The sequence below is a fragment of the Homalodisca vitripennis genome, chromosome 2 (assembly GCF_021130785.1).
Source record: "Homalodisca vitripennis isolate AUS2020 chromosome 2, UT_GWSS_2.1, whole genome shotgun sequence".
NCBI lineage: Eukaryota > Metazoa > Arthropoda > Insecta > Hemiptera > Cicadellidae > Homalodisca > Homalodisca vitripennis.
The window spans coordinates 11,517,486-11,542,932 of record NC_060208.1 but is presented as its reverse complement, the minus strand read 5'-3'; the positions used below and the strand labels follow the sequence as shown (position 1 = coordinate 11,542,932).

General features: G+C 36.1%; 2 protein-coding genes across 3 annotated transcripts in view; one reads left to right on the top strand and one right to left on the bottom strand.

The window, feature by feature from the left end:
- The first annotated feature begins 3,847 nt into the window (after positions 1-3,847).
- LOC124353566 (serine/threonine-protein phosphatase alpha-3 isoform-like) overlaps positions 3,848-25,447 on the top strand; it is a 101,347-nt gene continuing 79,747 nt past the window's right edge. For both annotated transcript variants that reach the window (XM_046803461.1, XM_046803462.1), the window contains exon 1: positions 3,848-3,989. In XM_046803461.1, coding sequence (XP_046659417.1) covers positions 3,914-3,989 — 76 coding nt within the window. In that variant the 5' untranslated portion in view covers positions 3,848-3,913. The remainder of the gene's footprint in view (positions 3,990-25,447) is intronic.
- On the bottom strand, positions 19,478-24,018 carry LOC124353567. The gene is made up of 2 exons (XM_046803463.1): positions 23,594-24,018; positions 19,478-19,824 (listed from the first exon to the last, which is right to left on the bottom strand). Exons 1-2 carry the CDS (start codon positions 23,680-23,682, stop codon positions 19,581-19,583), a joined length of 333 nt encoding a protein of 110 aa, XP_046659419.1. The 5' UTR covers positions 23,683-24,018; the 3' UTR covers positions 19,478-19,580.

The window sequence follows — 25,447 nt, the reverse complement described above, 5'->3', positions numbered from 1 at the left end:
AGAAACATTATCATTAAAGCTAAGAAAATAGTAGAGAATGTTGAGTTATTGTGGTGAAGCCAGAGATACTGTCAGAGATAATAATAATAGTGATGAGGCTGGTGAGATAACTTGATGAAAAAGCTGTTGTAGTTTCTATGTTCTGGATGCTACAAACATGATATGTTGCACATCTTAGTTGGCAACTTTCTGAGACTTTTAACAATCTTTTTATTATTTAGTAGCCCTGGAAGCGTCGATCGAGGCGTTTGGTGTCGATGGCGTAATTTCCAAAGTGCGAAAGTAACTTCCCGACAGGGTCGATACGTATTTTACCACTAAAGGCATTGGTACTCGTTAAAGACCTTTAAATTATTCGTTAATCGAAAGCCACTGAGTTTATTTTAATGTTTAGAGGTCTTTAATTTTATTTTATATTGTTTCTGGTTTAAAATCTGTGTGGTTTTTCCAGACGTGATTTCGATGTTAACCTCTGTGCAGCGGAAATTGTTGTTTGTGAACGAATAATTTTGTTCTTTGTTCAGAGGTTTTTTATTTCATTTGAGCAAAGTTTGATCACACAGTGTTGATTATATAATACTTCAGAATGGGTTATCCTTGTATATCGAGTGATATTCATAACATTAAAATGGAATCTGAGATTACTGAGAAGTCTGAAGTAGAAGTATTATTTCTTGTTTACTTTTTTTATAATAAACTGATTTATACTCTGTTATACATCAACTAACTTCATATAAAGGTAGCAAAAACACATTAATTTGCGAGAGTCAGTTTTATTATCGTTATTTCATTTTGTTGCTTAACAAATTAGTAAAGATTTGCTACTTCTCTTTTCTCTATAAACATAAAAATTATTTCCATCTTTATTTTTAAATCCCATAAAACTATATATTTTTGTCTTCTCAACCAAATTTTCAACAATTTTGCTATTTCAGACTGTTGGAAAAATCTTATATATTATTATAATGCAAATAAATTAATGAAATATATTTTTTCACATGTTGAATACTAAATATTATGTATTGTGTAGAAATAAACGTATTTTTATCTTTACTTCAAAACTATGTAGCTTTATTCTCTGATTCTTAATACTAAAAATGATACATAACACTTTATACATATACTACATATAAGATTTTTTACGAAATTTACAAAGATTCGCTGTAAAAACTACAAAAACTAAAAAAGATATCATTAAGAAGTTTACAAACTATGTTTTCCTTCTCTCTGCCTTGTTCTTCAAATAGTTCCCTAAGGCCAGCCTGGATTTGTTTTTCAACTCCTAGATGTTTCCAGGGTTAAGAGCCAGTTTTGAGGTGTTACTGGTTTAATTTTATGTATAAAAAAGTAAAGAGAGTACGTCTGATAAAATCGTGAACGTCTTAAATTAGAAGCTTCACGGATGAACTCCACCTAAAGTATACAGTCTCTTCAATTGCATGCCAGTACCTCAGGATGACATACTATATTTCCTGACTGAAACACTTTGGCCAAAAGTAAACAATAAATGTAAATATCCTGAAAATGCAAAGTGAGGACGAAACGAACCCACTGTAGTGCTGAGGCAGGCTGACGAGGAAAGGGGATAGCGTGCTGACGCTGGTCGATAAGGACAAGGGGCACCAGGGACCGATCTACCTCAGTTTGAGTGTTAAGTGCAGTCTTAAAATTTAGAGGTTTTAATTTAAAATTTAAAATTTGAAATTACAAATACTTTGTATTTTTTTAAATACATAATAACAATACGAAATGTACTAAGAAACGGTCAATATTTGCATAGTTTTAAGATTATTTGTAAGAACTATATTGTTCTTACTAAAATTATTTTTTCCAGTGTTAAGCGTTAAAAATGGTACAAGGTTCTTTTTAGATCTGAAATCTACAAATTATGATGTACAAATTTGTTTATCAATATCCTTTAAAAATTACTACTAATTTAAATCAATTTCAATGATTTACTATTTAACACTAAGGATATTTATAACTTGTATCTTTGTATACTTATTATTTATTATCAAATTTTTGTATACCTATTTTGTTACTTTATGTAGATTTTTCATCTGATTATATTAATTTTATTTTCCGCTGTATTCTACCATCTATGCTTGTCTTTGTAAATTGGCTGCTGCCGTTAGAAATAAATAAATAAATAAACACTGTGAATCCTTCACAGGGAAGAAGCGTAGCGGTAACGCGTTATTTTAACATTGATTCGGAGTAAATTGTACAATTAATATTTTAGGATAAGTATAACCTATTATTTGCTAACAAGAATATACTTCAATTAATTGTATTAGCAACTATATAAGAACATTATTCTGTTTAGCAACTTGTAGAAAATTGCGACTGCTAATATATTTCTTATTTTAACCCTCCTGAAGTTTATGTTGAATTCAAGGCAAATTAATATGACAACTGCATGAAATATGGTAAAAGTTTAAAAATAAATCTGAGCTACATCTGAAATTCTTCGTTTAAATGTTTTAGAAAACTATATTCTTAGCAAGATGCGAAAACATTTTCACAAAAGCTCCTACCTTACCACCAGTCAGATTGGCTAAATTTGGAGTAAAATAACGTTCGTTGTCAGAATCGTTCTAGAAAATCCCTAACGCAGCAGTAAAACAATTAAAGTAATTATAAACATTAAAAGAAATCAAAATTCTGATCAGCCATTGAATAAATTTCTTAACCCAGGAATCTACAAATTAAAGTGCAGTGAATGTGATAAATATTTGCCTAAATTAGTCAAGCCGGATGAAATTTTAAGTTGAGATTTAAGGAACAGATTCAGCATTAAAATCAAATTATCAGTCTAGCACAAAACAAACTTTTGTTGAAAATTTAATTATAAAGAATTAATATGTATAAATGACTTCAAAATAACTTGAATATTTTAAATTTAGAAATTAAAGATGAAAGATGAACGCTATATAAGAGTTAAAAGTGAACTATACAAAAATCCTGAAAATTTATTGATTATTATGCAAGATAGCAATAAAACTCCTATTTTAGAACAATTATACAAATTAAGGAAAATTCTCATAAAGTGTAGATGTATTTTACCAACTGAGTCACATAATCTAGTTCTACATTTTTATCTGTTCACTTTTTTGTGGTTGTATTTTGAGATTAACTACTCTTGCTGTTGTCATGGCCTTATTCACTATAATATAAAACTAAAATGTTTCATAGCTACTTTGTTTCATTAAACATTATTTGTAATATTAAATAGTTACATATTTTATCCTCCCAGGCTTGCAAGATGTTACAGGACTTGTTTACAACAAGAATGCGTCGAAAATTAAGTGTTTGAAAATTAATCTACAAATATGAACTAGTCAGACAGTGTTTCTAAATATGATGTTATCTGTTAGAGGTATTGAAACTGTATATTTTCATTTCTTCAAACAAAAACTCTCTGCCTTAGGCATTAAGAAATTAATGCCTAAACTTCCTCTGTGGTTTCGTGGCATTATCAACCTGACAACCTCTAAATTAATTCAGCCAAGTCTTAAAACTACGTAATCATCGACGGCAGTTAATACAAGTTGTAGGCTTTGCTAACGCTCAGCCAATAATACCATTACACAAGTTCGGGTTAACATTATTTCCTTACTCAACGCGTCTTTCTGTGGTTTGGTTTCTGTGATATCGAGTTTCTGAGAAATGAACCAATCTCATTTCCAAGTAACAATCTGTTGCCACAACACCGGAAATTAAAAATATTCGAATCGATTGACTGTCGATGTGTCACTAAACAATCGGATAAATCTAATCGCGCGATGTCTGTGGCCAAGTGCGAGGTGGAGGGGGAAGGGGAGGGGTTGAGTGGGTGCACCGTCGCGACGCTTGTGGGTGGCACAGTAGCGTCGTGAGGCACGTCGTACAGTGATCGCGACGTCTTGCCGGCATGAAGTTCAAGCAAGTGTTGGACGTTAACAAAGTAATAGCGCACCTATTGCAGGTCGGGAAGAAAAAAACGGAAAAAACAGGTAACTTACTCTAGAATTGTGAATGTTACATTTAGATAGGATTGTTACGGCTTTTTCTCAAAACCACTAACACTTAAATAAAAGTTTAATTCAACTGTGAATAAATTTGTAGAACAAAAATTCAAACGTTTAAGCTAATTCGATAAAATTATTTCGAGTTTTTTACCTAATTTAATCCGCAGGGAATTCATTATATTGTAAAGAAACGTGATTTATTTTGCATGACGCGGCCTGAATGGCCAATATGATTATAAAACTACATATATTACATAAAACTTAAAAACTGTCTTTTTTTACTTAGAGAAATTAGCTGCCAATGGAAAGTGTGTAAAAAAGGGGAAAATTATCACAATTGCCGTGTTAGCTATATCTATTAGAGATGTGAAGAACATGGAACACGTGTTGAGTTGTTTTTGGAGTGAAAAGAACATTATAATATAGAAGTTGATACATGTTTGTGTTCATTCCCTGTTTTATAATGTTATACGATTTAAATTCATCTCTTCGGCAATCAGTAGTAAAAATATTAATTTGGTATTTGCAATCGGCATTGCACAACTGATCAAGCACTGTACATGAAATATTTTGTAAAATTTAAGTGTAAAGAAGTTTGAGGAATGTAAAATATAAAAACTACTAGCAATTACCCGCGGTTTCGCTCGTAATTTTCATAGGTTTTGCACATGTGTGAGTGCTTCTGGTTCGAGTGAATTATGTTTCTGACGCCAATGTTTAGTTTCTCTTCTCGCCTCGATAACGAAAATACGGCAAAAGGTGTATATTTATGGCCATTGCAATTTACTTCGTTCTTAGCATTATTTGTTTCATAGCTGATTTTACCTTGTTTATCAATCAAGAAAATATATATCACATATCAGGGAATGTTTCTGAAGAGATCAGAGAAGTTTGAGAGAAGTTTCTACTTCTGTTAAAAGACAACTAAGAAGAGTTTTATAACAGCTTTTAAATTTTATTTTAAAATGTAGATATTTACTTTGTCTTTTGTATCTAATATATCTAATATTTACTAAAAATGTATAGTTAAAACTTAACAATGATACTTATTAACAATGTATCATTTACATGATCGTTTCTTTATAAACTGACAAATATTGTTTTATATTTAGAACATTTATACCTCGAATAGGTAGGTACTTTAGTTCAAAACGCATATACCAGCAAATTTTCGTGTAGCATAGTTCTTGCCGACTGCTTTAAAGGCAGTCTTCGGACTCAAATTCTGATCATTTTATGTTTTGGAACATTTTGTAAGGTATATTTCTAAGATAGAGAACTTACCTAATAGCTGAATTCTTAAAACGGAATGAATACTAATGGTTACTCTTTAGAGAATTTAACACTATAAATGTAAACGAATTGAAAATGGTAGTCAAATTAATTACATATATGGTTGTGCTGTCATAAAACAATATATGCACAGAACAGTTGATTACATTTAACAGGCAATTAATTTTTGACAATTTTAGAGACCAACATGGAATTTTTCTCTACTTTAGAGCCCAGTTGGGCATAGGCCGGAGAGATTTTCGAAATAAGAATAAACCTATATTCGTCCCAGAGATCATAAGAATGTCCATGTAAAATAACAGTATAATCAGTTGAGTAGATAGAAGTGAAAGCAAAACAAACAAACAAAGGCACTTTTGCATGTATAATATCACTTAAACCCGCGGCTTCGCCCTCAACTTCTATGCAACATTCCTTGTATTTGGTTGAATAGATCCCACGATTTCAGTAAAATATTCAACTATTTTAGATTAATTTATAGGAACTCCAAAGTCGAAGTTCATAGCTTTCTTAGTGGAAGGACTTGATGTTCATATGATAGGGGTGTACGATATTAAATATTAAAATAATGGAATTAATCCTATGTAATGCACCAGTTACCCATTTTCAGTGTTAACTATTAACAGGACCAGAGTTTGAGTAAAATTGTGATTAATTCTTATTTCAGGATTTGCACTTCTAATTCAAATGTATTATATTTCCAACGCAAAATTAGAGTTTGCTATTTTGCCCCGAGAAACAATATATACTCTAATTTTAATTGAAGGTTTGTGTTTTATTGTATGTTGTTGGTGTAGTATGTTGTTGGTTTCTGTATCTGTGTATAATATATATATATACATAATACAGTTTTATAAATTGTATGGACAAATATTGTTACAGAAAATTAAAAACTAAAATGAGCATCAATAATAATCAAATGAAATCATTTTTATTACTGTGATAGTAGTACATTGATTTTATTATTATTTTTTATATATTCGATTAATGGGGTCAGTGTGTGTATTAATGCCTTTTACTAGTATACTTCTTGTTTCAATATTCCTAATTTAACTCTCTGTGGGATTCCTTTTTGACAAACGTCAACTAATAAGGATACCCAAAACTTTCTGCCATTCATACTAAAATACACATTCACACATACAATTTACATATACGAGTATTTAGAATCATGCCTCTTTCATTCATCGCCAATGCAACCCACTTCGAACAGCAGGGTCAGTCTTCTGATCGGGCGGCCGATCAGTTGAAAGCGAACAATGCACTTGCATTATAAAATGTCTGAGACACTAAAAAGCGTTTTAGGCGGGTTTTATCGCCTTAGGCGTCGGAGCATGTTTGATTGAATTAGGCAGTCTGTTTAGGAATTCAACACCCGCCTGCGAGGGTAGGCGTTCATAAACCACCGTTCTGTCTCCCAGTTCGGTAGTTTGCTCTACCACGTGTCTCATACATGTGTATGTCTCTACCTCTGGTCAAGGCACATTTATACATACAAAACAAAATTGTTTCCAATATGTAGAGGCATGGCAAAATCAACAGCTGCAATTTCTTGAAAACTTGCCTGCAACTCTCTGAATTGTTTTTTAAATAAACAAAAGTCAAGACTTTCTGTGAGTTGAAATAATGAACATTTTAATTTCTATTTATTTATTTATATGTTATATTTATATGTCTTTGCATCAAGTTTTAGGATTACAACTGCAACAAGAACACAAATTTATTTGATTTTACAGATACAAGTTACGAGCGGGACCAAAAGTTTACCTCAATTAAAAGACCATAAGTTGATGTAAAAGATTAATTTATTGAATAATAATGTTTGAAGTTATTGTAATAAGACATATTATCATAAGTCTGAGCAAAAAACGACAGTACTGAAAAAAAACTAGTTGTACATAATGATTTCATACACTCAAAAGTGCAATGATCGAGAAATCATTTTTTACTGATATATAACCACTCCCAGCCCGAGTTGTGTTATGACAATATGCCAGTCATTACACAAGACTTAATTAAATACCTATTTTCATTCACTAATTTAGTCCTGCTACTGGTATTGTCTTTTGGAGTATGAGAAAAAACTTAAGCTGTGTCTACATGTTCCTCTACAATATTGTATATCGCAACTATACATGTATGGTGTGTATGCTTTTGTTTTGTCTTGCTCGTTTGGCTGGATGAGAAGGAATGGGTGGATGAGAAGAAATGGCTGGATGAGAAGGTCTGGCTGGAATGAGAAGGTCTGGCTGGATGAGAGGGAATGGCTGGATGAGAAGATCTGGCTGAATGAGGTGGATGAGAAGGTCTGACTAGATGAGAAGGTCTGGCTGGAATGAGGTCTGGCTGGATGAGAGGGAATGGCTGGATGAGAAGGAATGGCTGGATGTGAAGGAATGGCTGGATGAGAAGGTCTGACTAGATGAGAAGGTCTGGCTGGAATGAGGTCTGGCTGGATGAGAGGGAATGGCTGGATGAGAAGATCTGGCTGAATGAGGTGGATGAGAAGGTCTGGCTGGAATGAGAAGGTCTGGCTGGATGAGAGGGAATGGCTGGATGAGAAGGAATGGCTGGATGTGAAGGAATGGCTGGATGAGAAGGTCTGACTAGATGAGAAGGTCTGGCTGGAATGAGGTCTGGCTGGAATGAGGTCTGGCTGGATGAGAGGGAATGGCTGGATGAGAAGATCTGGCTGAATGAGGTGGATGAGAAGGTCTGGCAGGAATGAGGTCTGGCTGGATGAGAGGGAATGGCTGGATGAGAAGATCTGACTGAATGAGGTGGATGAGAAGGTCTGACTAGATGAGAAGGTCTGGCTGGAATGAGGTCTGGCTGGATGAGAGGGAATGGCTGGATGAGAAGATCTGGCTGAATGAGGTGGATGAGAAGGTCTCGTTAAATAAGAAAGTCTGGCTGGATGTTATCATTTGAAATCCTCCGAACATCGTCTTTACTCAGAGTCTTTATAAATGTCATCATAAAAATAGTTCTTTTTCTGAATATAATGCAATTATTTGTATTAGGATTTTCAGAATCCGACTAATATTAGCTTTAGAGCATGCTAGTCAAAATCCTTGAACTTTATGTTACGGAGGGGACGCTTAAAATGTGCAGTCTTTAGAACTCTCTGAACCTTGAAAGCCAAGTCCTGAAAGAGTTCATACTGAGACACATTCAACTATACAAAATGCTTTGTTTTCATCTATAATCAGTTGATTGTACATTCATAGCATAACAACTGAACTTGAGGGCAACAGAAATGAAACCTAAAACCTGTATCTAGTACAGGTAATTGGTAGCCTAGTGTACATAATAAAACACATACCGGGTGTCCACGAAGAGGTTTTAAACGTTTGATTTTATATTACTTGCCCATTTATGCACCGAACATATTCAAACTCTACACAATTCATTAAATAAGTTTTAAAATGTTCTGTGAATATTTCAGCTCTCTAACAATTGTTGAAACAAAATGGTGGCATTTTGAAAAACTATACTTTAAAAACAGTATTTTGTTGGTTTAAAAAAATTATTTATTGTTATATTCTACAGAAATAAAGCATTTCAATCAGAAAATTAGAACATAGCCTATTAACAAACCTACAATTACAGTCCACAATTATTCGAACTGTAATCCATCTACAGCGACACTGATAACAGCAAAGAACATTCTGCGGTCAATCCGGAGAAATTCCTCTTCAATTGGTTGTTTTAATTCCTCATGATTATTGAAGCTACAAGTATAAACTTGTTCCTTTAAGTAACCAGATGTTAAATCTGGGGATCGGGGTGGTCAATCTAAAAAATCACTTCCACGACCAATCCAACGATCAAGAAGGTTGGCATTTAGTATTCGCTTGACAGGTTGTGCGAAATTTTCTTGATCCATTTCTGGAACCGTAAAATGAGGCAAGACTTGTTCATTTAAAACCTGTTCATACCTATTCCCAGTCATTGTACTGTCTGAAATGTCGTAAGATAGCACCCCATTACAACTGACATCTGCCCAAACAGTAATTCCTTTTGATTTGAGTAGAGTCTGTTCAAGAATGTGTGGGTTACCGGTGTTGTAATAATTACAATTATGCCTATTTACAGCACCGTTGCCGTAGAAAGTGGACTCGTCTGAAAAAAACAATTTGTATATACCAATTAGGATCTAGCTCATGAAACTCAATAATACGAGAACAAAATTCCACTCTCCTGTCCAGATCATCTTCAAGAAGATTATGGACTAGGTGACTTTTGTAAAATTTAATTTAGTTTTTCTTAATTTATTCTCTTTACTGAAGACTTTGGAACACCAGTTTCAAGTCCAACCTCCCTTAGTGATTTCGCTTTACCTGGAGAGCGGAGCATTGATGCGCATACTAGTAATTCTTTTTCCTCATTTGATCCTCTAGAGTACTTTTTACGAGACCCAGTTTCTAACAAAAGATTTGTCCATTATTTATTGTTGGATTGCTAGATGGTTCAACTCCTGGGCAGGCAACCTGAAATTGTGTAATTGCTTTTGTAGTGTTGCCTAAAGCAATAGCTCACGCACAACACTTCACTTTTTGTTCAACATTAAAAGCCATTTCTCGAACTTCAAAATCAGGTAAACTGTAATGGAGGAGGTTAGGTTATGTTTTTATAGAACAAGCAATATTCTTTAATCAAACAGCTGTTTTCAACAATGAGCGTTATTAAACAGGTATTCTTTAAAACTGCAACGTAGTAATAAAATCAGGTAATTCAAGAAAGAATTTTTATAGGAAGAACTTTTTTTATTAGGACGAACAATTGTTAGGGAGATTTAAATTTCACAGAATATTTTTAAAACCTACTTTATTAATTGTGTAGAGTTTGGAAATGTTCGGTGCGTAAATGGGCAAGCAATATAGAATAAAACGTTTAAACCTCTTCTTGGGACAATCTGTACATAAAATATTTTTTGATAAAATATGTATGTTTTATGTCATATTTATACGTTATATCAACTCTAACGTAATGTCTATTAGAAAATGAATGTGTCTGCAATTTACTCTAAAGATATCTTTTCTACGATTTCAGTTTTCTGCCATGGAATGGCAATAAGGAAAGTTCCGTATAGTTTTTATTTTAAGTTTGGCGCGTGTATGTGCACTTCTGATTCCATTGAACTATATTTCCGTCGCCATTATTAAGTTTTCCTTGTTGCCCCGATCAAGAAAATATATGTACATACACCGGCCTGAATACCCCACTTCGTTCATAGAGTGTCTATTTTAATTTCCTTCCGGTCTAAGGTATTTCTGATTGAATTTTCTTTTTTGCGTATGCAATTCTGATAAACCATACTTCTGTAAAAAAATAACTAAGACGGGTTTTATGACAATCTTTAATTGTGTAACAAAAGTAAGAAAGTAGTGATGTCCTTGATATCTGCATTAAACTACTGATCAGGCACTGCATAATTTTCATAATATTTACAGTTAGAAGTTTATTTTTATTTAAACTTACAGTTTTATTTTCTTCAGAGATAAGAATGATTTCAGAAAAGGTTGAAATAAGAAGCGCCGTAACTTTTAAGCTTACTCTATTTTTTCAAGCTACAAACATAACAAAATTGAAATCGTACTTAAATTGATTAAAAATAGCATTGTGTTGTCACATTATAATGTAAAATAATTATAACAAAACACATTAATTATCAGCTGATTTAGATAAAAAAGAGATTTCAAAATCAATGGGACGTAGCCCAGAGAGGATATTCTAAATAGAAATAGGCCTTTATGTTAACCAAGAACCAGAAAATTGTTCATACAAAAATTTCAATACGATCGGCCCAGTAGATTTACGTAGTTGAGTAAAACACAAACACAACAAACAAATACAGACAAATGACATTTTTATGTATTTATTTTTTATATTTATTAAATTTTTTATATAATAGTACAAATATCACACAATTTAAATATATTCTCCTACAGTAAGAAAACGCTTTATTTGATGTAGAGGGTTATAATAGGATGGAGAATACTGTAAATACCCATATCACTAGTGTTATCAGCAGGTCGCAGAGGGCAGCACGGATGTTTGCGTGACCTCATCTCTCAATTAGCCTATTTCCCGCCACCAGGGGTCGACTCGCCCTCCTTGGATAACCACAGGTATCACTATTGCTACCATCAGGTCGCGGAGGATAACACGGATGGTTGCGTGACTCCCTGCTTCAGTTAGCCTATTTCCCGCCAACCTACTCCCTCTCTTCTCGGATAACCACAGATATCACTATTGCTACCATCAGGTCGCGGAGGATAACACGGATGGTTGCGTGACTCCCTGCTTCAGTTAGCCTATTTCCCGCCAACCTACTCCCTCTCTTCTCGGATAACCACAGATATCACTATTGCTACCATCAGGTCGCGGAGGATAACACGGATGGTTGCGGGACTCCCTCCTTCAGTTAGCCTATTTCCCGCCAACCTACTCCCTCTCTTCTCGGATAACCACAGATATCACTATTGCTATCATCAGGTCGCGGAGGATAACACGGATGGTTGCGTGACTCCCTCCTTCAGTTAGCCTATTTCCCGCCAACCTACTCCCTCTCTTCTCGGATAACCACAGATATCACTATTGCTATATCATCAGAACATAGCGTCGGTCGCGGATAACACGGATGGTTGCGGGACTCCCTGCTTCAGTTAGCCTATTTCCCGCCACCTGGGGTTGACTCGCCCTCCTTGGATAACCACAGGCATCACTATTGCTATCATCAGGTCGCGGAGGATAACACGGATGGTTGCGGGACTCCCTCCTTCAGTTAGCCTATTTCCCGCCAACCTAATCCCTCTCTTCTCGGATAACCACAGATATCACTATTGCTATCATCAGGTCGCGGAGGATAACACGGATGGTTGCGTGACTCCCTCCTTCAGTTAGCCTATTTCCCGCCAACCTAATTCCCTCTCTTCTCGGATAACCACAGATATCACTATTGCTATCATCAGGTCGCGGAGGATAACACGGATGGTTGCGTGACTCCCTGCTTCAGTTAGCCTATTTCCCGCCAACCTACTCCCTCTCTTCTCGGATAACCACAGATATCACTATTGCTATCAGGTCGCGGAGGTCGCGGAAGATAACACGGTTGCGTGATTCCCTGCTTCAGTTAGCCTATTTCCCGCCACCTGGGGTTGACTCCCTCTCTTCTCGGATAACCACAGGTATCACTATTGCTATCATCAGGTCGCGGAGGATAACACGGATGGTTGCGGGACTCCCTCCTTCAGTTAGCCTATTTCCCGCCAACCTAATCCCTCTCTTCTCGGATAACCACAGATATCACTATTGCTATCATCAGGTCGCGGAGGATAACACGGATGGTTGCGGGACTCCCTCCTTCAGTTAGCCTATTTCCCGCCAACCTACTCCCTCTCTTCTCGGATAACCACAGATATCACTATTGCTATCATCAGGTCGCGGAGGATAACACGGATGGTTGCGTGACTCCCTGCTTCAGTTAGCCTATTTCCCGCCAACCTACTCGCCCTCTCTTCTCGGATAACCACAGATATCACTATTGCTATCATCAGGTCGCGGAGGATAACACGGATGGTTGCCGTGACTCCCTCCTTCAGTTAGCCTATTTCCCGCCACCCTACTCTACTGATAACGAAATATATAAACAATCCGACTGCTTTTAAAACTGTGCTTAACACATTGACGGACGTGAATGCTATAGCAGTCATGATGAGTGACTGCTTTAACGCCACTTCAAATCCTTGACTACCTCAAAGTGCGTGACTGCTATAGCAGTCATAGCCTATGAGGGTCCCTAGAGAGACACTTTGATATCTCGTTAAGTCCTTGACCTACAGATATAAAATCGATATTTCTAGTCTACTTGTAACATGGAGGTTTGCATGGAAACGAAGAAAAATAGGACTGCTATAGCAGTCATGACCCTGCACATCAAAATTTATTAAATAGGTCAGGACTGCTATAGCAGTCATCACGTTTTCAATATAACAATAAAATTTATTGTAAAATTTTAAAAAATATGATACAAATAAGTCAATATAACCCTGAAAATAAGTATAAAGAACAGTATAAAAATTGCACATGCCTTACAATAGTGTGGCTTGGGTGGCTTTTGAGGTAGATGGTTGGTTTAAATTTAAAACTAACTCCTCCTCTGAGGATTTGCTCAATTTCCTCACTATTATTACTTTCTACATCGGATGGAATATAGTTTGGATCCTCATCCGTATCGTCAAAAGAGCTATCAACAAAAGAGGTTGTTTTACTTGAAACACCCGACTCCGTACTCATTTTCAGACTCTTCAGATAAAACATTGGAACTAAGGATATTTAGACCTACAGCCTCAATATTGTGATCACTTACGGCACTAGTATGTGTGTTGCTTTCAGCCTCACTTACCTGTTCGAAATCACATTCACTTGGTAATTGTACAAAGTTGGTTGTAGGATCTATATCACTTTCACTTGCTAATTCTACAGGGTCAGTTTTAGGATCTACATCACTTTCACTCGGTAAATCTAAAATTTCTGTTACTATTTTAATTAAATCTTCACTATTTGTACTCATTTCTACTGCAGTAGAATGCACACTATCACTCAGAACAGGTTGACAGTGATTGGACAGCTCGCATTATGAAAGAGCAGGTCACTACTTGTAAACAACTGGTTGACAAGGGCTACCAACTGTGGAAAGGGTTTGCCCAAAATTCCAAGTGAATATATAAATTAAATAAGACCTACTTGATCACTCAACGTTTTGTGATAATTGAGAAATGAATTAGTTTAGTTCCTATTAATTTTTTAATTATGACTGCTATAGCAGTCATGACCCTAAACATCACTTGTGTATTTGACTGCTATAGCAGTCACGGCTATATACAGTAACGTAGTCATGACTGCTATAGCAGGCACGTCACCTAATACAATTTATAACAATCGCTATTGTCCATCAATGTGTTCGTTATGCTAATATACAAAATTTTAAATGTGTCTGCCTTATAAAGCGATGGTGTGTTTTTAATAGCATGGAAAATATTAATTTGGGTATGCACTATCATCACTTGGATTTGTAGTTGAGTTCTGCCCTTCCTAAAAATTAGCTATAAGAATTATTTTCAGTGGCTAAATATAATTGCTCCAAGTCAAATAAGACAAAAATAGTGAGGTTTTTTATGAAATCAAATATTGGTTTTGGAGAGATGCAGACTTTTCTTGGAACCAAAACGCGTTAGTCTTTGGAAAACACAATCACTCTTACATTTGTAAATGGAGTAACATTTCTTCAGCAAACAGACGTACATCACCGCCTAGCTCTGTCAGTTTGAGGTGAACTTGTTATAAAAATACTTATTCCGTTTTAAAGAATAATGTTTTCACACTAAAGCACAATCCTGCTCATATCATTTCACCACTTACTAAATTTGCTTACTTTTATTCAGGTTTGGATACATTGTATTAAATATATATATATATATATGTATATATATATATATATATAGTTTTGAGTGAACTAATCACATAAAAAAGAAACTTGTCAGTGTCCAAAGTTTTAATATTTAGTTTACTCGCTTAGTGAGCACTCTTACTCTCGCCTGCCTACTAAGTTATTATCACGAAAACTAGTTGTACTGAATCACCAATATAATATAAATTGGAATGTATTTGTTTTTAATCAGTGGTTAAGCAGATTTAGTCCACTTCCTAGAGTAAAACTGAATCCCTATGCTTCATATTCTAGCTTGAATTTTACATATAAATAGATCTGACATGGCATTTCAATTACTTTTTTGAGCTAATAATATTCCGTTTCACTTATAAATAATTAAATTTATTTAATTTCTAATTGCTTGAATTCCAATAACTTACCCCGTTCTCTATAGATTTGTAAACACAGCATCTATAGCTCCAATGACATTATACTCATAACATAATGACGGATAACATGCAGTCCACGAAACCCTTGGTGATTCAGGGCAGGGATATCCATCCCCATATACGAGAGCAGAGGTAGAGACGATTTCCGATTGAACAGCACAGAACGACTACTTTCAAGCACTTTCCATCTCAAGTAGGAGTTAAGGGATCAATAAGCTCTCTGATCTGAGAATGAACAGCACTGTACGACTACCTTTGAGTACTTTCCATCTCAAGTAGGAGTTAAGGGGATCAATAAGCTCTCTGGAGATCTCAGATTGGACAGCACAGAACGACTACCTTTGAGTACTCTCCATCTCAAGTAGGAGTTAAGGGGATCAATAAGCTCTCTGGAGATCTCAGATTGAACTGCACACAGAACGACTACTTTCAAGCACTTTCCATCTCAAGTAGGAGTTAAGGGGATCAATAAGCTCTCTGATTTGAGAATGAACAGCACTGAACGACTACCTTTGGAGTACTTTTCAGATTGGACAGCACAGAACGACTACCTTTGAGTACTCTCCATCTCAAGTAGGAGTTAAGGGGATCAATAAGCTCTCTGGAGATCTCAGATTGAACAGCACAGAACGACTACTGTTTCAAGCACTTTCCATCTCAAGAAGGAGTTAAGGGGATCAATAAGCTTCTGGAGATCTCAGATGAACAGCACAGAACGACTACTTTCAAGCACTTTCCATCTCAAGAAGGAGTTAAGGGGATCAATAAGCTCTCTGGAGATCTCAGATTGGACAGCACAGAACGACTACCTTTGAGTACTCTCCATCTCAAGTAGGAGTTAAGGGGATCAATAAGCTCTCTGGAGATCTCAGATTGGACAGCTCAGAACGACTACCTTTGAGTACTTTCCATCTCAAGTAGGAGTTAAGGGGATCAATAAGCTCTCTGGAAATCTCAGATTGGACAGCACAGAACGACTACCTTTGAGTACTCTCCATCTCAAGTAGGGGTTAAGGGATCAATAAGCTCTCTGGAGATCTCAGATTGAACAGCACAGAAACGACTACTTTTCAAGCACTTTCCATCTCAAGTAGGAGTTAAGGGGATCAATAAGCTCTCTGATCTCAGATTGAACAGCAACAGAACGACTACTTTTGAGTACTTTCCATCTCAAGTAGGAGTTAAGGGGATCAATAAGCTCTCTGATTCTGAGAATGAACAGCACTGAACGACTACCTTTGAGTACTTTCCATTTCAAGTAGGAGTTAAGGGGATCAATAAGCTCTCTGGAGATCTCAGATTGGACAGCACAGAACGACTACCTTTGAGTACTCTCCATCTCAAGTAGGAGTTAAGGGGATCAATAAGCTCTCTCGAGATCTCAGACTGGACAGCACAGAACGACTACCTTTGAGTACTTTTCATCTCGAGTAGGAGTTAAGGGGATCAATAAGCTCTCTGGAGATCTCAGAATGGACGGCACAGAACTACTACTTTTGAGTACTTTCCATCTCAAGTAGGAGTTAAGGGGATTAATAAGCTCTCTGGAGATCTCAGATTGAACAGCACAGAACGACTACTTTTCAAGCACTTTCCATCTCAAGTAGGAGAGAAGGGGATCAATAAGCTCTCTAGAGATTTCAAATTGAACAGCCCAGAAAGATTACGTTCAAGCACTTTCCGTCTGAAGCAGAAATTAATCTGATCAATAAGCTCTCTGTAGATCTCAGATTGAACAGCACAGAACGACTACTTTTGAGTACTTTTCATCTCAAGTAGGAGTTAAGGGGATCAATAAGCTCTCTGGAGATCTCAGATTGGACAGCACAGAACGACTACCTTTGAGTACTCTCCATCTCAAGTAGGAGTTAAGGGATCAATAAGCTCAGAACAACTACGTTGAAGCACTTTCCGTCTGAAGTAGGAGTTAAACTGATCAATAAGCTAAATAATTTTGGTTACCAAATGAGCTATTCCTGTTTGTCGTAATAGCTTTTTGAATTCATAATTCGGAAAACTAGAGTAGAATAAGTCGTATATGATGAAATGGATCTAAAATCGCTTGCTAAACAGATTCTCATAATAGGAATAAAAATCTACAGCATTGTTTATAAACCGTTACCTTTAGTAGTTATTATCATATAATGCAAGCTAAACACGTCAATATGATTTTAAAATATATAATAATTGTGGTTAAAGGTTAATCGCGGTTATAGTGAGAGGGACAAAAGTCATACAACTCTACAGAAGAGACCGGTCTACATAACGCTTACATGTTAAAAATAGAACGAAAATGCGTCCGTCCGGTTTATTAGTTGGCAGAACTTGGCTTATGGGCGGATATTCCATTAATAATTATTTTACGACTAGTGGTAAGAGAGTATACCACAATTGTCAGCGAATAAATCTCAGTTTATTTCATAGAAAACTCGGGTAATGCACTAATAATTACATTTTGACTATTCTTTGATTTATTCTTTTTAGTACTAATAGTCAATTCAATTCTAGTCAATTCTTGAGTGTATTTACGTCTTAACTTTGTTATTTCAATTTTAGTCCTTGCCTGATCATGTTTATCAACCGGTACGAATATTCCCGAGTGAATTACCACCCTTAGATTCACTCCCTCCTTCACTTCTCATTAAACTTACATTGTCCTTATCTGGTCCCATCCTTTCCTTCCTGGCACACGCTTGACTTCATGAAGTCTGCTGACTAGATAAAGTTTAAATAAGTGACACAAGAGTACGAGCAGGTCAGCTTTCACAAAGTAAGTAATAAACTAAATAAATTTGATTCTGTATATTGGTAAGACACTATTGTTCCATAAGCTGATGCATTTCTTTTTCAATTTTATTTCTTTGTGTTGCATCCATCCAATTTTTTAGGCCTGGAAAAGGTAAAATAGCAGTACTATGTAATTAACAAAATTCATTTATAATGTTGCTGTATAGAAACAAAGCTTGAAACACTTAATGGTAAAAAGGTCTTGGTCCAAGGAAAATCCCTGTAGTTTTTGGGGTCAAAGGCCAAAGGGCATCTGTCTCTCTGTCTGTCTACCCCTTTCTGGAGTCTATTTGTAGGCTCAGCACATGCCATATAACGATTTTAAGACGTATAAACAAACAAGAGAAACTTGTTATAAGTTATCATGAGATAAAATAATAAGAGACAGGTGGTAAGGAACAGCATTGCAGGCAGCGAACAAGGCAGAGGTCAGGTGGGTTGATATCCCAAACCGAGTCATTGCTGTTAGCGATCCAGTACGGTATTCTGTAAATCGATTGTTCAGAAAAAGACGTTACAAGAAAATGAGTACACAACAACACAGAACAACAAAGTTTTTGGAAAGGCAAATTATGGAAATCCACGTTTAAAGTTCGTTTTTAGCGTTGAGGATTATGAAGGAATCCCGCTTAATTACAGATTATTGGATTACTCGTTGGATTTTGGTGGTACTGATTTCTTGTGACAATGAAAAATGTGTGAGCAATCCTGCTATCTTTACTATTGATGAAAGTTAGGTGTCAGAACAACACAAACATCAATCAAAACCAAAATAAAGAGAGTTCAAAACTGACCTGTATTTCTCATATCTGATAAAATAGGCATGTAGAAAAGACCTAGCACCAAACCTGGTGTTAAACATTGAAGAACTGTTTGAGACCTGTGAAGGACACAATTCAGTCGCGTATCTCGGAATGTTACGGAATTGCACGTTGTTGTTGTTTAGGTTATATTGTGAGATAAAACCTTTAATATCTACAAGACTTAATGGAAACATAAGGGGAACAATTCGTCAGGATGTGGACAATTTGGCAAAGAGAAACCTTAAAATTATTAAGATAAAAAATAACTTCACAAAAAAGAAAGCGTCAAATTGTCAAAAAATGCTGTCAGCGATTGATAAAGAAGCCATACAGACAGTTAGGCTTCAGCCAATCAAGATAGATGATATTGATGGATATTGTTTAGGCTTCAGCCCCCGTCAACTCACACACATGTGCAGTGGTTTGACTGGTACAGAGCTATTATAATTAACCGTATTTGGTAACCGTATTGGTATTGTAATTTATGATACCTAGGCCTACTCTTGCAAATTCTTTTCTAACCGTTATATCGAATGGTGAAACTTGTGTTTATGGTTGTAAAATAAAATTGTGTACATTTAGTAACTTACCTAATGGAAGATGTTGTCCAGTCACCAAGCTGTTATCGTAGAAGCAATTAATATTGTGCTAAAATTTTAGTAGTTAAATTACGTTAGAATACAAACTTGTTGAGAACAATTGCGGTGAGAATGTAAACTAATATATTTCATAAATGCAATGACTACAATTAATTTCACTATTACAGTGTAGACAGAATGCTGTTGACGCACACTGTGACTGATTATTGCGGAGGGGGGTCGATAGGGGGGCGTGAAGGTGCGGTGTACGGGTAGGGTCCCAGCACTTCCAGCTGGAACTCCCGCCTGCCAGAGAGCCAGCCGATGTCCCGGGCCGTGGTGACCGGGAAAGGTAAGACTGACCGCCTATCGCCCGCTGTCTCCCGCGCCTGACGCTCAGGCCTACGGGCTCTCAGTTCCTCCAGCTCCTGATTCAAAATGGCGTACTCCCGCTTGATCCAGCCGTACCTGAGTGCCAAATCGACCTCGCAATATTATACTGGATAGAAATCAAATTATATTCAAAACGCGTTTATTAAAAGAATATACTTATTAACTCGAGTTAAAGTGACAATGAAAAGTAGTATATTTTTACAGAACCTGAACTAGGACTCTGAAATAATTTACCAAATAAATATTGGGATAACATGTTGGAGGAAACTTTTGCTTACCTTATTACTAACAAATCAAAATTTTATTTTAAGAATAATTTTACATACAAGAATGCTGGATAGTTCATTCCCTCTTTTTTGCTCCTTGAGTATTTTACCCATACCACACTTGTACATGTACAAAGTACTGAGATTATTTTATTTAAGAAATAGCAATAGGAGTAACATAAATATTCCTCATGACAGTAGAAGTTCTCGAAACGTATATTTAGAATACCCAAGGTTAATAAATCAATTTTCAGACATTCATTTCAGTATGCTGGACCCAAGTGTTTAATTGAATTGCTCCAGCATCTTTAAATTATTCAAAGCTTGGAAAAATTTTGCAAGAAGCTTAAGGGCTACTTCAACATGTCAGCTTGGAATTTCTTAAGGAAGTGTTGCAATGGTGCAACATTATTAATATCTAATCAATCAGTTTTAATAATCTTTTGTAATCTTTATAATGTAGTTTGGTTATTATAAACATGATTTTAAACATTGTCTTAATACTGCTTTTTATTCTACTATCTGTATTTGTATTTATCATTTATCCTTCTTAATACTATTTTTGTTAAAATTGTAGCTGACACCACTGAGCTACAAATACTTTAGTTATTGTGTTACTGGACTCTCAGTTTGTCAACAAGTCTATTGACAATTTAATTGTCTATTTTGTTTTTGTGCATTTTTGGTTTGTTTTCTAAATAGCTGCCATAGGCTATAACTTGAAAACGTGGCAGTTTTAATGTCTAAGACATTATTACATGTATTACATGTATCTTGCTTGTATAAAAAGTTAGAAATAAATCATTACCTTAATTAATTTCATTCTCATATATATATATGAAACCCACGTGGAGTCTTAATACAATAGTATCCATACAACATTTTAAATCATGATTACTGTGGTACAGTTTAAACGAATTACATTAGTAAAGCAAAATTTAGCCCTTTATTTATATCTTGTAAATGATTTTTGTAAATTAAAGTTCACAATGAGGATGAGCTAAGTAGCGAATCACCCATAAGAACTCGCCTTACAACACTGGTCTCCTCCAGCATACAGTTTAATTTATAGTGAAGATTCCTGACGGAGCCGAATCCCGGCGATCTCTCTCACACGCTAAACATCTTATTTCAGACCACATCGTCTAGCCGAGGAATAGCGATGAAAAGCCAGTTGAGGGGTATGTAAAGTACGGGAATGCTTTGAAAGCAAAAGATCAAACTAAGGCCTGTTGCCCCTTGTATGAAATGTTTTACAACAAACTGCAGACGCGTTGGGAATTCGTCCTAGTGCAGACGCGTGGGTAATTCGTCCTAGTTCTGTGAAAGGAATTACCAATGAGGATTTGTCTGCAATCTAGTTATTTGAGAAGAAAGTTGTCTGCTGGAAAGACTCTGCCAAAGCGTGTAGTCAGATTTGGGCAATTTTAAAGAGGGTGTTATACATGATTATTATGTAAGAGTATCCGATTGTAGGAAAAGAATCTTTTTAGCAGATTGAGCTGTATAGTTGTAGTATTTAATCGATAAGGGTTGTTATAAAGGAAATCGGTTTAACCTAAAAAAACGTATTCTGGAAGACAAGTTGTTAAAGAAAGATCGGATGTAGCCACTCCAAGATGTCGCTTCCTTCGTGAAATTAAAGGTCAAAAATTGGATAATATTTTGTGCCTAGACGAAACGTGGGTAGAAGAACGTTATTGCAAGACACAAAGGTGGACCGACAATACTGTGCAATGTGCATGGCACTATGCAAACTCCTGCTGGAAAAGGTGAGAGGCTGATTTAACGCACGAGGGGTCCTGGACAGGTTTCGTAGATAACTTCCTCTCAATAGTTAAGTCTGAGAAAGCAGGTGACTACCGTGAGGAAAAGGACCATGACCAGTTTTTTACTTGTGAAGATGCAGTTACAGTCACGGATGCACCGGGATCATTCTAAACAGATAGATAATGTACCTATGAGCAAAACCTCGATGCAGAAATTACAGAATGGCTGACCAGGAAAGTAGTTCAGGTATGAAAAATTGGAACTTCTAGAATAAGCAAACTCCACAAGATAACAAAATAAAATATCACGTTGATGAACGTTCTGAAGAAAACGGTCACACACTGCTTAGGCTACCACCGCATCATTCCTATTTAAAGGCGATAGAACTACTATGAGCCCAAATTAAGAAGACATGTCGCCAAAACATAACAAGTAGTTCCCTATTACTTCTACCACAAAAATAGTGGAAGAAGCTATGGAAAAGTCTACACCTGATTGTTGGAGAGAAAGTTGTAGACTACAGCTAGACAATTCTTGATAACGCTTGAACCAACGAAGGACTTCTGGAAGAGGCTGTTGAGAGGAAGTTGAGAGACAGTAGTTCATTGGAAGACAATGACAGTGAACATGACATAGATAACGAACAAGTAAACACCGATCACGTAGACGATGATGCTATGCGGGTTGTCGGCCGCTTCTCTTTGATGAAACTTCCCTCCAATTATCCGTAAGTGAGTTATACATTATTTCATTGTTCGAAGTGTGTTTTTAACGATGGAAGGATTGAGAAGGAAACAGGATTTTTTCGGAGATTTGCCATCGTTCTTCTTCAAGAAAATACTCACCTAACACATAATTACCAACTAAGTCAACTTCACTAACTCAGAACTAATTATTAAAACTGAACTACAGAATACAGGTCACAATAGGTTTGCACTCGTCGACCAACCACCTACCTATACATTAAGTTTACAATGTTTGTTTATTTTATATATGAATGAACCATTTTACGACTGTTACTGAATTAAATATGCGTACAGCCCAAAAGACGTCAATATTTTACTTTTTGCTTGTTTTTAACACACGGGATAGTTACTTAGTAGTTTAGTAGGTACGTTTCATTACAACGCTATTACGTAGTACGCTCGGGATACAGTGGTGGCGGGTCGGGGCGCAGCAGGCCTTAGACTTCAGTCTTGTTACTATACCTCCCTTGATCTGCATTACCAATCACAAAAAAAATATTGCGTGATTTGTAAATAAATACAAATCTAATGAGTATGAATCCTAATCAGTATTCACATCCAGTACGTATAGTACGTATCATATAGTACTTTCAAAATCTCAAAGTGATATGGCTAATAACCGGTTTAGTAAGGGCTTACAAAAGATTAATTACGCCTATTATCGTCTGAACAATGAGTAGTTAAAATGATAAACTTAAACTTAAACTTCAAACAGAAAACTGTGTACAAATTTTTTGTTATTACAATCTAAAAATGCTAAACATATCCATATATCACTTTAATACATGAGTGAATACTAACTACCCAAGTAGGAAAAAAATGTTTTGCTATGTGTATAGTTATATATTGTATACGTGGTAGACGTATGAAATGATATGTTTAGCGTGTGAGAGAGGTCGCTGGAACCCGGCTAAGTCAGGGATCTTCTTTAGAAAAACAAAATGAAGTGCAGTCTCGTTTAGTGGGTGAAAGAATAAAAGAATCCCACACCTTGTACAACTGACGTTATATTATACGTTCATTATTATTTATGCAGTAATTATATTATGTAGGCAGATTTACCTGCCTTGCCAAGCGTCTCTCGCTCGAGCCTCTGACTCGCAAGCTGCCCTCCAGTTCGTGTCTCCAGCTGTGGTCATATCCTTATCCATCCTTCCTGTTGGTGGTGTCTCAACAGTTCGAGGATTATAATGTAATATCACAGTGAAGAGTAATATCTCTTTTAAATTGTCGATCTTAAAATTTGGTTTTTATTTATGTTATTTCAAAATCAGCTGACTTTAATTTTACTGTAAATTCATGAAATTATTATGAAAATGTTTATTTTATAAATCTTGTGTCACGTTGTTCGTTTACGCTAATCTCCGAAACCACAAAACCGATTTCAATATGTTGTGGATATGTATTGTTTAAAGGAATATAGAATAGTTATATCTCGAATAATGAGCGTCAATGTTTTATTGCGATGTAACGTTTCTTTGGGTTGAATTCACTTCTAGGACCAGTTAAATGTAATCAACTGTTCTGTGTAAACATAGTTTTCTGACAGTACAACGATATGTTAAATTTTATTTAAAACTATTTTAAAATTTTTCACATTTAAAGTCTTGAAAGCATAGAGTAAGCATTATTGCACCAACCTTTGCTGCAACCGCTGTTTAGCATAGAGTAAGAAAATATCCAGAAAAGAAAATTAATTTTTGTTATAAAAATACATTTTTAACTTTACATTTTATCAAATTTTAAGTATGCGCTGCTTTTTTAGTACTGTTATGTTGATATAAAAGACAAAGTTAGTATCTAACAACTATATTATAATATATATATATATATATATATATATATATAATAATACATATATACAGCATGTGTGATCCGACGCAATATAAGGTCTGAGAGACGGACAGAATATAACAAACGAGGGCTGAGAGACAGACAGAATATACCAAACGAGGGCTGAGAGACGGACAGAATATAATGAAAGGGCTGAGAGACGGACAGAATATAACGAACGAGGGCTGAGAGACGGACAGAATATAACGAACGAGGGCTGAGAGACGGACAGAATATAATGAACGAGGTCTGAGAGACGGACAGAATATAACGAACGAGGGCTGAGAGACGGACAGAATGTAACGAACGAGGGCTGAGAGACGGACAGAATATAAAACGAGGGCTGAGAGACGGACAGAATATACCGAACGAGGGCTGAGAGACAGACAGAATATACCAAACGAGGGCTGAGAGACGGACAGAATATAATGAAAGGGCTGAGAGACGGACATAATATAACGAACGAGGGCTAAGAGACGGACAGAATGTAACGAACGAGGGCTGAGAGACGGACAGAATATAATGAACAAGGTCTGAGAGACGGACAGAATATGACGAACAATGCTGAGAGACGGACAAAATATGACGAACGAGGGCTGAGAGACGGACAGAATATAACGAAACGAGGGCTGAGAGACGGACAGAATGTAATGAACGAGGGCTGAGAGACGGACAGAATATGACGAACAAAGGCTGAGAGACGGACAAAATATGACGAACGAGGGCTGAGAGACGGACATAATATAACTAACGAGGGCTAAGAGACGGACAGAATGTAATGAACGAGGGCTGAGAGACGGACAGAATATAATGAACAAGGTCTGAGAGACGGACAGAATATGACGAACAAGGGCTGAGAGACGGACAGAATGTAACGAACGAGGGCTGAGAGACGGACAGAATATAACGAACGAGGTCTGAGAGACGGACAGAATATAACGAACGAGGGCTGAGAGACGGACAGAATATATAACAAATAAGATTTGAGTGACGGACGAAATATCAAGATCGGAGAAATGGACGTAATATAACAAATAAGGTGCACGAGACGGACGGAATATAACGAACAAGGTCTGGAGGAAT

Excerpts from the sequence above, each read along its gene's own strand:
- LOC124353567 (XM_046803463.1), bottom strand. The coding sequence starts at position 23,682 with ATGGATAAGGATATGACCACAGCTGGAGACACGAACTGGAGGGCAGCT. Across the intron at positions 19,825-23,593 it reads AGAGACGCTTGGCAAGGCAG|GTACGGCTGGATCAAGCGGG; the intron begins GTAAATCTGCCT and ends TTTGGCACTCAG.